The sequence below is a fragment of the Lathyrus oleraceus genome, chromosome 6 (genome assembly GCF_024323335.1).
Source record: "Lathyrus oleraceus cultivar Zhongwan6 chromosome 6, CAAS_Psat_ZW6_1.0, whole genome shotgun sequence".
Taxonomy (NCBI): Eukaryota; Viridiplantae; Streptophyta; class Magnoliopsida; order Fabales; family Fabaceae; genus Lathyrus; species Lathyrus oleraceus.
Genome location: NC_066584.1, coordinates 85,074,616 through 85,088,977, shown reverse-complemented (window position 1 = coordinate 85,088,977; position 14,362 = coordinate 85,074,616). Strand labels below are relative to the sequence as shown.

The following is a 14,362-nucleotide window of genomic DNA, read 5'->3' as shown; positions in this document are numbered from 1 at the left end:
AACTTGCTATTTCCCGAAGGGACGGGAAATAGCATAAATTTTATGTACTTGAGTTTGCTCGGGGACATTGATAGAATAAGCACATATAGTTGGGGTTCTGCAGTATTAGCATTCCTATATAGCTCTTTGTGTAAAAATGCACAAAATGAGCACTGTACATTTTCTGGATGTGCTTTTTTGCTTCAAACATGGGGTGGTGGAGATTGCCGAGGCTAGCCCCAGAAAATCCTAATGACTACTCCTTCCCCTACGCAACTAGGTAAATTTATGATCTTATTTCATTTTGTATATTTATTCTATAAATATTTGTAACTAATATTATTTATCTTTTTTTGTTTAGGTTCATTACAACCGGACTGGATTACAGTCTTACCCCCAAAAATAAAATTATATTTTATCGTCAACTGTTGGATCGTCTCCGAGCACAGGATGTATTACCACTAAATCACTCAACTTCTAACTGATTTATTAATGTCATGCATTCTCGATAAATAACATATTTACTTTTTTCTTTGCAGTTTATTTGGAGGCCATATTTGGGATTGGAACATCAACCAAACCCCGAAGATGCAGCTGTTTGGACAGCAAAAACGGCCATAATGCGGTTCACCACTGTGGAGATGCACCAAAGTGACCGTGTCAAGCTTCAATTCGGAATGCATCAAGACATCCCAGGCCCCCCCAATGTCCATGGAACCTTGGCATCTGAAAAAAGTGAGCCACCAGTGGTATGCCCAAAATTGGAAGGAATTTGCTAAGGAGTTTCGAAAAATGTGGAAAGACCGTGCCCACTATGTTCTACAATTTCCGGTGGCGCCCAACGAAATGAAGCCGACAAGGGAATATGTGGAATGGTATAGAGCAAATACCAATCCAGAAATGATTGTGTCTGACCCGTTCTATTTGGACGATCCCCGGATGCAACAGCCATATTTCCAACAACAACAACCACCACAGTATTCCCAACAACAACAACCACCACCTTATTACCAACAACAACCACCACAACCATTTTACCAACAACAACCACCACCACCTTATTACCAACAACAACCACCACCACCATATTACCAACAACAACAACCACAACACATGTCCACCCCCCAACCAAATCAACAATACATACCACAAACTCAATCCCAATACCATGAAGACTACCAACAACAAACTCAACATTCCCACCACCATCAACAGTCCCAACACCTACCACAATATCAATCCCCCTACTTCCACCAATCCCAACAATTCCAACACGGCAATTTCCCAAGCTCTTCCAGTCCTCCACCTAGCCCCGACACGGGTATACAAGAGGACTACCAACAGGACTACTACACACCACAACAAACATTGCACTTTGGCCAACCCGATTCAACCCTAAACTACCAAAGACCACAATTCGAGGGCGCACCCAGCAGTAGTCAGTTTGTCCCACCGAGACAAAGCTTCGAGGGCGCAGAGGGGACCCGTCTTTCCTACAGCACTGAAGGGACTTCGACCGAACCACAACGGCAAGCGGCAAGGGGGCGCGTTAGGGCAAGGGGTGGTAATAGGGAAGCACCACCACCACGTGAACCGTCTAGGCGAGTAACTAGACCTCCCCCGTGCGGATCGTACAAGGGACCGCATCATATGTGATTAATCATATCTTTGTAATATTTGCCTTGTCTATTATTTAAATAAAAATATTTTCTGTTTATTATCTTTATATCTTTATCTTTATCTTTAAAAATATTGTCTATCATATCTTTATACATATATAAATTAATTTTTTTTCCAAAAATTTACAAATAATATTAATTACTTATAAATTATATTAATATATATATATATATAAATTAATATATATATATAAATTAATATATATATATATATATAAATAAAAAATTTAGACAAAATATATGTGTGAACATAAATTAATATACTTAATAAAAAACATAAATTTATAAATAAAAAAAAATTAAAAAAAAAAAAAAATATTAAAAAAAAAAAAAAAAAAAAAATGGATTGGGCATAGGCGCCACCCCTAGTGGCGACTTGCCCTCCCCATTAAGGGTAGGCGCCAACTAGGGTGGCGCCTAAGGGTAAAAAATGGCCAATTTTGGCCATTTGTGTAATTATTTTGAAAAATTGGATATTTTTGAAATTTTTTTGAAATTTTTGGATATTAAAAAAAAAAATTCCCATCTATTAATAAAAACTTAAATACTAATTTTGAAAAAAAAAACATCGACATCATCATAAAACTCAAAATCACACAAAACCCCTCCTTCCCTCCCTAGTTTACTCTCTTTTCTCGATTCTCCGTCACAATCACAATGGCATTTCGCTCCAAATCCACCACCATTCCCAAGGAAGTCACAATCCTCGTTATCGGTGACAAATCCACCGGAAAATCCACCCTCATTTCCGCCATGGCTTCCGACTCTTTCCCCTCCACGGTTCCTCCGCTGCTTCCACCCACTCGTTTGCCTGTTAATTCATTCACCGATTCTACTCCTCTCATCGTCATTGACACACCTTCAAGGTCCTCGTTCTTTCCTCCAAACCACCATTAATGCTTCAAAACAATTTATTATTGATTAATTGGTTAATAAAATACACGTGCTAGTTTTTTTTTATGCAATCTAAAATGTGTATGTGATATTTTTTTGTAGTGTGGTACAACAAGGTAAGCTTAGTGAAGAATTGAAGCGTGCTGATTCGGTGGTTGTAACCTATGCCTGTGATGATAGCGTGAGTTTTGAGCGTGTGAGTTCTTACTGGTTGCCTGAATTGCAGAAGCTTGAGGTTTGTTATTGGTTTTGATTCTTTTGCTATCAATTGATTTCAATTTCAATATGAGAATTGATTTGAGAAAAATGAGAGGTGAACGAGTAACTTTTTTTTTAATGAATTATAGGTGAAGACACCTGTGCTTGTGGTTGGTTGTAAGCTTGATCTTCGAAATGAAAGAATGCAAGTTAGCTTAGAGAGTCTCACCACAGGTATCATGGACCAGTTCAAAGAAGTTGTTACCTGTATTGAATGCTCTGCAGCTACACTTTATCAGGTATATTGGTCATGCAAATCTATCATTTACGGTTCAAAGTTTAATTGTAATTGTTATTTTAGTGTTGAGTTAGAGAATAGCATCAAAATTTAAGAGTGGTTTGTTTCTTTAAGATTACTCAATCCTGTAATAGTCTGACAAAACTCGTGTGTGTTTGTAGTGGTGTAGATGTGTAGTTGATTTGTTTTAGTTCTTTAGGTTTATGAGGACTTTTTGAATTGCAGTTCTTTAGTTCTTTAGGTTTATGGCGCATTATGTAATTGTTAATTTTGGTTACTTATAGGTTCCTGAAGTTTTTTATTTTGCACAAAAATCGGCACTTCATCCGGTGGATCCTTTATTCGATTATGATACAAATGCTTTAACAGATCGGTGTGTAAGGGCATTAAGGAGAATTTTTAATCTTTTTGATTTCAACCTGGATGGCATCTTTACTGATCGTGATCTTTATGAGTATCAGGTTTTTGATAGACTTGGTTCCCTTCCCCTCTCCTTTTGAATTTCATATGCTTTGAGTATTTATTTAGTTTGGTTTGTCCCTTTATTTTTGAAAATTTGTATATCAACAGACTAGATCCTTCGGTGCAGAACTGCTGCAGTCTGACATAGATCAAATCAAAACAATGGTAGAGCAGAATGTTCCTGAAGGAGTCAATTCTCAAGGTCTTACTTTTCGTGGCTTCATAGAAATCCATAATATGTTTCTAAAGAAAGGGCGAACAGAGACATTCTGGGCAGTTCTAAGAAAGTTTGGATATGGTAACGATTTAAAGTTGCGGGATGATTTTCTTCCTGTTCCATCTAAGGCTTCTGATCAGGTCATACTATTCGCTATTATTAATCTCCATTTTTGTCTTCCTGTTTGATTTAATTGGAAGTGTTGTTAAGAGTACTGGCTTAGTCATCTAGTTATTGTAAGCTTCAGTTTCAATACTTATGAACCAAAGAAAAACTTTTTTTTTCTTTTTACGGCTGAACCATAGGAAAACTTAAATGTTAAATATGGGCTGTAATAGTAACATTGGCAATTACCTACTAGCTATGAGCTACTTGGATTGTATTGCTAGGATTAGTGATTATTAATTATTAAAAATTTAGATATTATATTTGTTCTAGAAAAAGTAACTTTTATGTGTTGCATGATTACTCACTCATCGTCCAGATTCTGATTATATTCTTGTACTTTAGCATTCAGTTTGTAGTAATATGGCAGTTTGGGTTAGAATTAGTTTACTGCCAATACTCGACATATTGTAATTTTATACCTCATTTGTCATTGTTTTACATTCCTATTAAACTAGCAAATCCTGATATGCAAAAGTTTACTTTGTTTGAAATCATTTTGCAGAGTGTGGAGCTGAGCGGTGCCGCCATAGAGTTTCTGAAAGGTGTCTTTAGATTGTTAGATACGGATAAGGTATGTAATAGTTTTTTTTTGAACACTGCTATGCTCTTTGAACATCCCACTTTAGGTGATTTTCCATGTGAAATATTCTATATTTTCTGACTTTCTCTCTGAAAACATGATGCTTTTCTAGGATCAATTACTACGGCCTGCAGAAATTGATAAGCTATTTGATGCTGCTCCAGAAAGGTAATTTTTCTCTTCAATGGCACTTAAAAAGAGATTTCCCTTATATCTAAACCATGTCATTAGCTCACCCTTTCTTACTGTTAAGAATGTGTGGTTGGGCCTAACTCAACTCTACAAAACCGATTGGTAGAGTGAGGACTGTCTCCATTTATAAACACATGTTCAGACCATATATTGTCCGATGTGGGACTCTTAATACACCCCCTCACACCCAGGATTGGACATCTGGAGCGTGGAAATAAATGGTGGGTGACCCACCGGATCTTAGACGAGACTCTGATACCATGTTAAGAATGTGTGGTTGGGCCTAACTCAATCCTACAAAACCGGTTGGTAGAGTGAGGACTGCCTCCATTTATAAACACATGTTCAGACCATATATTGTCCGATGTGGGACTCTTAACACTTACCATTGGTGGTGTAATCTAGAACTTGTTGATTGCCTCCAACTGCTTGAGCTATTGCTTCTGTATCAAGAGAAAAGCTTTTATACAATTCCCAGCTGTAAAACTCAATAACATATTGATAGGACCCAAGAGGACAACAAAATTTACAGATTTAGTAAGGCAGGAGAATGGGCCCGACCCTTCCCTGGGGTCTTCAATAGCTTTTCCCTTTTAGCGAGGAAAGAGGATATATGTAGGTGACTAAGAGTAGGAATTGAATAGGTTAGCAAATATCTTAACTTAATCTCTAGAAGTGGTTTGATAGTGTCGTGAAATTCATGTTATGTCTCAAGTCTTAAATAATCGTTGGATTGTTGCTGTTCATGACGTCTTGATACATATTGACAATGCTCACATAATTATGATGAGAGCTTATTATGTTTGGTAATTATGAATTTGGAATTTTTAGTAATGCTATTTGGAATGATGAATGCTCCTTCAACATTTCAAGTGTTGATGAATGATGTTTTCAAACCTTTGTTGTGAAGGTTTGTGTTGGTATTTGATTGCGACTTAGTAAGTCTATTGGAATTGTGACTGTAAGTGCACAGTCCTATCGCGTAGTTTTAAAGATTATCGAACCCACAAAGACTAATAATCGAACGTATTGTTATCTAATGTTGCTATGTAAATCTAAGGCTGATGATCATTTTAAGATTGGAGGGATGAAGAGAAATAACTATAACGTAAATAAATTATTAATAAAGATATTTAATAAAGGGATATCGGTATGTAACGCATCAAACTTCGGGGATTCGATAGATATTTGGTGTAATCTTATTGGTCAAAATATTCTTCAGTAGAAATTATTTATAAAAAGGACTTAGTCTCACACTCTCATTTTATTGACTCTGACCATACTCTTAAATCAGAATGCTTGGCTCTCGCGGTCTCGTTTTGAATTTAAAAGTAATTTTTGAATATAAATAAAGTCTAATTAATCCTAAAGCGCTCTCGCTGTGTTTATGATTAATGTCTAGTGTCAGCTATCTGGTTAAAATCTCAAACTCTCGTTCTTGTTGACCGTAACCTTAGTTTGTTTTGTACTCTCGTACGAAAAACAGTTTGAATAAAATAAGAAACTAAAACCGGAGAAATAAATTTTATAAAAAACTAACACCAATTATTTACGAATCCCGTCGTTTCGTACATACCGATACCTAAGGGTTTAGCCGGACATGGATCCGGTAACAAACATGGTATTTAGAAAATCAAACATACAATAAGGCATAAATAAATAAAATAACAATCAAAATAAAACCTGGATTACGAATTGAGAACTGAAACTGAATCTTGATTCTTCAATTAAAATAATGTCGGCAGACTTTGGCGATGAGTAACCTTTACAATTGAATTCGAATACGTAAAATAAATTGCAATAGTCCCCGATGTGGAGAAACTATCACTTTTACAAAGTAAGAAAAACTGCCTAGAAAACTAAAAGAAAGTAAAATCTGACTAAAATTAAGCGTACGATCGAAAGCAGGAAGAGAGAGCTTCGCGTGGAGAAACTGCCCTCCTTATATATTTTCCACTTCCCTAAATTGTAGTCAAAGGTGAGTGGATTCATGGCTAAAATCATGGAGAAAAAGTAGGGAAGACTGGCTGTGGCGGTTGCCACAACCCTAGTCTTGGACTCCGTGGCGAGCGCCACATTTTTAGGGTTGAGCGCCACAATCTTCATGCTTTGTGGTGGGCGCCACCACCCTCTTTGGATCATGTGGCGGGCGCCACACATCCAAGTGATGGGCGCCACAAGCCCATTTGGTGTGGTGACCCATTCTCTCTATTTTTCTCCATTTTCTTCATTTTTTCTTTCCTTTTTGCTATTTTCCACTTTGCTTGCTTGTAAATCTTTTATTCGATAAATACTTGCAATAAACATAAAATACTGCGTAATAATAAGTGTTAATCAAGTAAAAAGCAATGCATATGAAGCCAAAAATACGATACGTTTTCGCGTTATCAGTATTCTTCGATGATATATTAGTGTATAACACTACTTGGAAGGAGCATATTCAGCATCTTAACCAAGTTCTACAGGTTCTGACGAAAAATAGGTTGGTGGTTAATAAAAAGAAATGCTATTTTGCAGAGTTCAGTAGAGTATTTGAGACATGTTATTTCTCATGAAGGAGTTGCAATGGATCCAAAGAAATTGAGAAAATCAAATGTGTGTTACAATGGCCAACACAAAGAATGTGAAGGGAGTAAGAGGATTTCTTGGTCTTACCAGCTATTATAGAAAGTTCATTAAAGATTATGGCAAGATAGCAAAACCCTTGGCAGACCTCACTAAGAAAGAGGGGTTTAAGTGGGAAGGTAAAGAGCAAAGTGCTTTTGAAGTGCTCAAAAACAGGGTCACTACAGCACCTGTTTTGGCCTTGCCGGATTTCAACCAGGATTTTTAAATTGAAAGTGATGCTTCCGGAGACAGCTTGGGAGCAATTTTGACAAATCTCACTAAGAAAGAGGGGTTTAAGTGGGAAGGTAAAGTGCAAAGTGCTTTTGAAGTGCTCAAAAATAGGGTCACTATAGCACCTGTTTTGGCCTTGCCGGATTTCAACCAGGATTTTTATATTGAAAGTGATGCTTCCAGAAACAGCTTCGGAGCAATTTTGTTGCAACAAGGTCAACCTATTGGCTATTGCAACAAAACTCTTGGTGAGAGGAATCTAACCAAACCGGCTTATGAAAAGGAGCTAATGGAGGTTGCATTATCTCTTCAGCATTGGCGTCCTTATTTGCCGGGCCGGAAATTTACTCTTTATACTGATCAGAAAGGCTTGAAACAGTTGTTGCAGCAGCAGATAACTACAATGGATCAGCAGAATTGGGCAGCTAAGTTGTTGGGATATAAATTTGAAATAGTTTATAAACCTGGTCTGGAAAGTAAAAGGGGCAGATGCTCTGTCTCACATGCATGAAAGTGTTGAACTACATTCTTTAACTCATTACCCAGAATGGTTGGGCAGCAGAGAGGTGTTAGAAAAAGTCCATAATGATGCTGTGTTGAAGAACATCATTGCCGACCTGACAAAGAGGGACACAGCAAAACTAGGTTTTGCCTACCGTAATGGGGTGCAGCTGTACGAGGACAGGTTAGTGAGGTTAGTGTTGGCTGCAAACTCTAGTTGGATTCCTAAATTGGTGTTGGAATTTCATTCATCTCCTCAAAAGGTGGTCACTCGGGATTTACCATGCTTACTGAAGAGTTGCTGCAAATTTCTTTTGGTTTTGAATGAAGAAACAAATTATGCAATTTGTTCATGCTTGTGATGTTTGCCAACGACGAAAGTATGCGGCTGCTGCTCCAGGAGGACTTCTGCAGCCTCTTCCGATTCCTCATAGGTACGGAGGATTTATCTATGGACTTTATAACTGGTCTCCCTAAATCTAAAGGTTATGAAGCAGTGATGGTAGTAGTGGATAGTTTGTCCAAGCATGCACACTTTGTGCCACTAAAGCATCCGTCTTCAGCCAAAACATTTGCTGACGTGCTTGTTAAGGAAATCATAAGGTTGCACAGCATTCCAATGTCAGTTGTAAGTGATAGAGACCTCTTAAGTGTCCCACATTTGACAATATATGACCTGAACATGTCTTTATAAGTGGGGGCAATCCTCACTCTACAAGCCGGTTTTGTAGGGTTGAGTTAGGCCCGACCACATTTCTTAACATGGTATCAAGAGCCTCATTTAAGATCCGGTGGACCACTTTCTGCTATCGAGCCACCTACCATTTATTTCCACGCTTCAGATATCCATTCCTGGGCGTGAGGGGATGTGTTAAGAGTCCCACATCAGACAATGTATGACCTGAACATGTCTTTATAAGTGGGGGAAATCCTCACCCTACAAGCCGTTTTTGTAGGGTTGAGTTAGGCCCAACCACATTTCTTAACAAGACCCGATATTTGTGAGCAACTTTTGGCAAGAAATTTTCAGGTTCAAGGGATTCACCTTAAAATGAGTACAGCATACCATCTACAGGCAGATGGTCAAACAGAAATTGTTAACCGTTGTTTAGAGACATTTCTGCGTTGTTTCATTGCTGATCAACCCAAGACATGACTGTTATCGATGCCATGGACAGAGTATTGGTATAATACCACATACCATGCATCAACTGGAGTTACACCTTTTGAGGTGGTGTATGAGAGAACACCTCCACTGTTGACAAGGTTCTTACCGGGAGAAACTGAAGTAGAAGCTGTTAGAAGGGTTTTATTAGGCAGGGATGAATGTCTGCGCCAGCTCAAATATCATTTGAATCGATATCGATAGGGAGTTTTCTGTGGGAGATTGGGTATTTTTGAAGCTGCGACCACATGTGCAGGCAAGTGTGGAGGTGAGAATTAATCCAAAACTCGCTCCACGCTATTATGGCCCATACCAGGTGATTGGGAGAATTGGCGCTGTTGCTTATAAGCTCAAATCAAACTGCCAGATACCGCACGGATCCAGCCAGTTTTTTATTGCTCTCTACTCAAGAAAGCTATTGGGAATTATCAGGTTGAAAAAGATTTGCCTACTGGTTTGGAAGGGGAGTCAGGAGAACTGTGGGAACCTATTGAGGTGCTTGCTGACAGGAAAATTACCAAGGCAGGGGGACACTGTAACAGCTGCTGATACGTTGGAATGGTAAACCAGTTGACGAAGCAACTTGGGAAGACGAGTTCGTCATGCGAAGCCAATTTCCTACGTTTCGACTTGAGGACAAGTCTGTTTCTCCAGGAGGGAGTATTGATAGAGTCACACGACCTGAAGTATGAAAGGTGTATGTGAGGAAAAATAGAAAGTAGGGACCACTGCTGATGTGGCAGTAGGGTCAGAGTAAGGGGAGTCGGGTAATTGCATTTTCTGTTATAAGAGTGGAAGACTCGGGTGTGATTCATACAGAAGTTTGTTTTCCATTCTGTTAGGCAGAGTGTATTTCTCTGTGGGTAGTTAGGGAGAGTATTACCCTTCTACTGTTTTCTATTTCCTCATTAATAATAGAGAAGCATTTCTACCGATTGAATTGTTTTTCTGTTACTGTTTTATTACTTGATTTTCTGGTTTCCATCAGTACCCTTAATTAGTCCATCAACTTCATTTATGAAGGGTTTATTTTGGTTTTTATTTTCTGTCTTTTTATCCAGTCCGGTGGGCTTGTAGATGTGTTTTATTGGCCGTGGGTTAGTTGTAGCAGATCATAGTAATGTTATTATAACTTTCTGACATGTCTATTGTTTTGGGGGAATGAATCGTTTCAGTTACTTGAAAAACCCTGAACCTCCAAAAATGTGATGTGCTGCTTACTTGATTTGGTTATGACTCCTCATAACCAATAAGTGAGTCTGTGGCTATGTGCATATATTTTTGTGTTTTTTTATTTCTTGGCATGTATCGTTGCCCTTTATAATTACCGATGTCACAGAGAAGATGTTGCACCCTAATTTTTTTATTTGATATAACCTAACCATAATCCACTTTTACTACTTTCCTTCTACATCCTATAAGGTTAGCAATTAGCACAAAGTGAAGTATTAATACTATACCAATTCCTATGCGCATATGTCATTATGCACCTCCAAGTATGCTACATTTCTTTCCACAATATTTTTCATTACTTTTTTTTTATGAAATTGAAGGAGCAGATGGTTGTGTTTTAGGGTATAGCGCTACCGAACTATTTCAAGCTATGAGAATTTGCTTGTTTCATTCATTATTGTACAATTTTGATCCTTCTTATTTTGGAGCCAATTAAGTTCATATATTAATTGAATGCTTCATAACACATTGAAATAATCCTATAGTCTAAGTTTTCTACACCTGAGGTTGTACATCTCATATTTTCTTCTTGTTTTTCATTTTAGTCCGTGGAAGGATGCTCCATACAAGGATGCAGCTGAGACAACTGAAAGGGGTTATATATCTTTAAACGGATTTTTGTCTCAGGTGATTATTTATTACTTTTTGTTTTATTCTTAAACCTGTGATTATTTAATAATATTCTAAAAAAAGTTTTATATTTCCTGATTCTGAGTATTATTATGATCTACAATGGTTTTCTCCTGCTACTATAGTAGAGAGTGGGGTTGAGATAGGTTCCAAGTCCTAATTTAACCGGTTTGGAGAGAAAATTTCTAGTGATTATTTAAAATAAGAACCAGGAAAGACACAACAACATGCCTTTATCTCTTAAAATTGTTAAAATGACTTGCCTATCATAATCAGCGAATATTCAAATTTAGCTATTTCAAGATAGTTTCTTCATCTATTTTCTTGGGAGGATATGTTGTTTCTTTCATTTGATCTATAGAATTCCAGTGTTCTGCTCATCTGGATAACTATCCAGAACTTTGCAAGTGTTGTGCCATGCCATAATTTTCCCATGAAGAAATTATTGCTCTGTGGTTTCCTTGTGGGAGACCCTCCCTCCCTCCCTTTCATCGAGTTATCATTTTCTCTCTTTGCTGTATTTTTTGAATGGGATGGGACATGTCATCTCCACATTTAGTTGGTGATTGAGTTTATTATTGACATGTCTTTTAAATTTTATGGTGCAGTGGGCCCTTATGACTTTACTGGATCCAAAATATAGCTTGGCCAATTTGATTTACATCGGATGTAAACTTATGCCTGCTGCAGCACTCCGTGTCACTCCTAGAAGATCAGAAGAACGCAAGAAGCAAAAAACAGAAAGAAATGTGCTCCAATGCTATGTTTTTGGTTCTAAAAATGCCGGAAAATCTGCTTTTTTATTTTCATTATTGGGAAGGTGTGCTCCTGAACCAATCGTCATAAATTCATAATCAATGTGCCCGAGCTTGTTTTATTATTTTAATCTATCAGCATGTGGAATCTTATACACTCATATTGTTTTTTCTCAGATATTTAACCCTGTCAATTTCATAGGTCTTTCTCAGATTTCTATACTCCGACAACTGTTGAGCAGTATGCAGCAAACAACGTTGAGTTAATAAAGGTAAGGATGAATTTATAATGAGAAAGCATTATTACCATTGGAATAATTCTGAAAAATGATACTGTCTTTCTCTCTTGTTTTACCTCGATCTAGTGTACCCTATTGCTAATAACTGATAAAGTTCCATAGATGTAGCTGATATTGATTGCTTCAAGATGCATTCTATATACTAACAATCATGACGTTTACTGTATAGGGAACTAAGAAAACTCTCGTATTGCATGAGATTCCGGAGGATGAAGTATCAAGTTTTTTGTCAACAAAGGATTGTCTTGCTGCATGTGATGTAGCTGCATTTGTACATGACAGGTGTGGTGCAAAATGATTTCACGTGGTAATGCTTTGCTAAAGTTTAGCTATAGAAAAGCGGCATTGCATTATAGTTTCACTTTAGTCAACCATTATTATCATTTTTTTGGAAACATAAAGGAATAAGATCTTCTGGATCTGTTTATGATATTTTTATTGGTTCGGAGGAAACTGATAAGATCTGATAGAATATGATAACTGCTGTATACAATAGCATTTACAGTGAGAATATCTTTATTCAATGAAAACTGTTACAGACACAGCGGTAAGGGGTAACTGCAAACTGACACAATAATAACCAACCTCTAGGAATTTGAGTCTAATCTCTCCCTTAACCAAACCACAATTAACAACAATCCGATGACCACTAATTGTCATCCTTATTCTATTTAAAACATACCGAATAACATAAGTTGGGCCTTATTACTTGGGCTTTTGGTTTCACGCCTTAGTATAGACAAGCTTGATAGGCGGCCTACTAACAGAAAGATAACTAAAAGATCTTCTACAACCGTTTATGATCCTTTAAAATGACTACCTTACATGCTGAGTTTCCGTATGAGCTTGTTTATTAATTTATGTTGAACAAATTTTCTGAACTAGAAGCTAATACTTAAATCCTTAAAATATTTAATCTGACCTATGAATAATTTTAAACGTAACAAAAATCAATGTGAAATCTAATTTGGCCTGCATTTTTGTGGTTCCTATCTTTCTGGAAGAATATGATGCAATTGAATTTCATCCCATACAATACCATATACTGAAAATTGAGAAGGGCGCAGGATTTATGCTTAAGATCTTTGTTTCTTATTTTCCAGCTCAGATGGATATTCATGGAAGAAATCCATAGAGTTGCTTGAGAAAGTTGTTAACCAAGGAGAGCTAACTGGTCACAAATTTCCTTGCCTCCTCATTGCTGCTAAGGATGACTTAGTTCCATTCCCAAGGGCAGTACTAGATTCATTTAAGGTAATGTGTTTTCAGCTGATACTTACCATAGCGTTTCATGCGTGATGTTAATCTAAAAGTTCATTGGCTCATAGTTATACCCGTGTTCAGCATTTTATTTTACTATTTTTTGTTTTAATGTAGGTTGCTCAGGAATATAAAATAGATGCACCTATACGCGTGAGTATGAGATCAGGTGATTCAAACAATGTGTATAGTAAGATTGTCAATGCTGCAGAACACCCTCATTTGAGTATTCCAGAAACCGAGTTTGTGAGGAAAAGAAAGCAACAACAGCAACTTCTCCGCTCTTTCATTTTTGCTTTAGGTGAGCTTATTTTTCTCTATCTGCCAGAATTAGATAGCTTGCCTAATACTAAACAAATCTGCACAATACCATTTTTCTGTGTTAAAATTTGAAATATCTTATGTCTTGATTTCACAGCTGGGGCCGCTATGGCGTTTGCGGGTTTGACAGTTCGTCGTGCACGTGCAAATAAGAATTCTTCTTAGCCACATCAAACAACACTCGACTTTATTTTGCATTGTAAATTTGCTAATAGGGTTGCATTGGTTTCAAAATTAAATAGTTTAATCCAATTCTATTGGTTTTTTTATCATTTTATTATCTAGTTGTAATAGTTTTAGTTTTAAATTTGATTAGTTCAATCTAAAGCATTTGAGTTTGATTAAGTTTATTTATGAAACATTTAATAAAATATAAATGTAAAATTTTAAAACAGTTTTCACTGTATTCTATTGCAAATTGCTGCTGTGAGTGAGTGTTTATATATATATATATATATATATATATATATATATATATATATATATATATATATATATATATATATATATATATATATATATATATATATATATATATATATATATATATATATCGTTGGATTGAAAACTATTGTCAAATATACATGTCTATAAAATTTAATATCAATAGGGAATCATTTGATATGTTAACAAGATACATAAAAACGAACGTCTTAAAGAATTTCATGAAAACCGTTAATTTTTATCATTTTC

At 36.6% G+C, this 14,362-nt stretch overlaps 1 protein-coding gene across 1 annotated transcript; it reads left to right on the top strand.

The window, feature by feature from the left end:
- The first annotated feature begins 2,233 nt into the window (after positions 1-2,233).
- Positions 2,234-14,071, top strand: LOC127096606 (mitochondrial Rho GTPase 2). The gene is made up of 14 exons (XM_051035155.1): positions 2,234-2,524; positions 2,655-2,787; positions 2,900-3,049; positions 3,333-3,509; positions 3,619-3,867; positions 4,398-4,466; positions 4,588-4,643; positions 10,950-11,031; positions 11,643-11,854; positions 11,992-12,061; positions 12,258-12,370; positions 13,192-13,342; positions 13,466-13,649; positions 13,767-14,071. Exons 1-14 carry the CDS (start codon positions 2,316-2,318, stop codon positions 13,832-13,834), a joined length of 1,923 nt encoding a protein of 640 aa, XP_050891112.1. The 5' UTR covers positions 2,234-2,315; the 3' UTR covers positions 13,835-14,071.
- Positions 14,072-14,362: the final 291 nt, after the last annotated feature.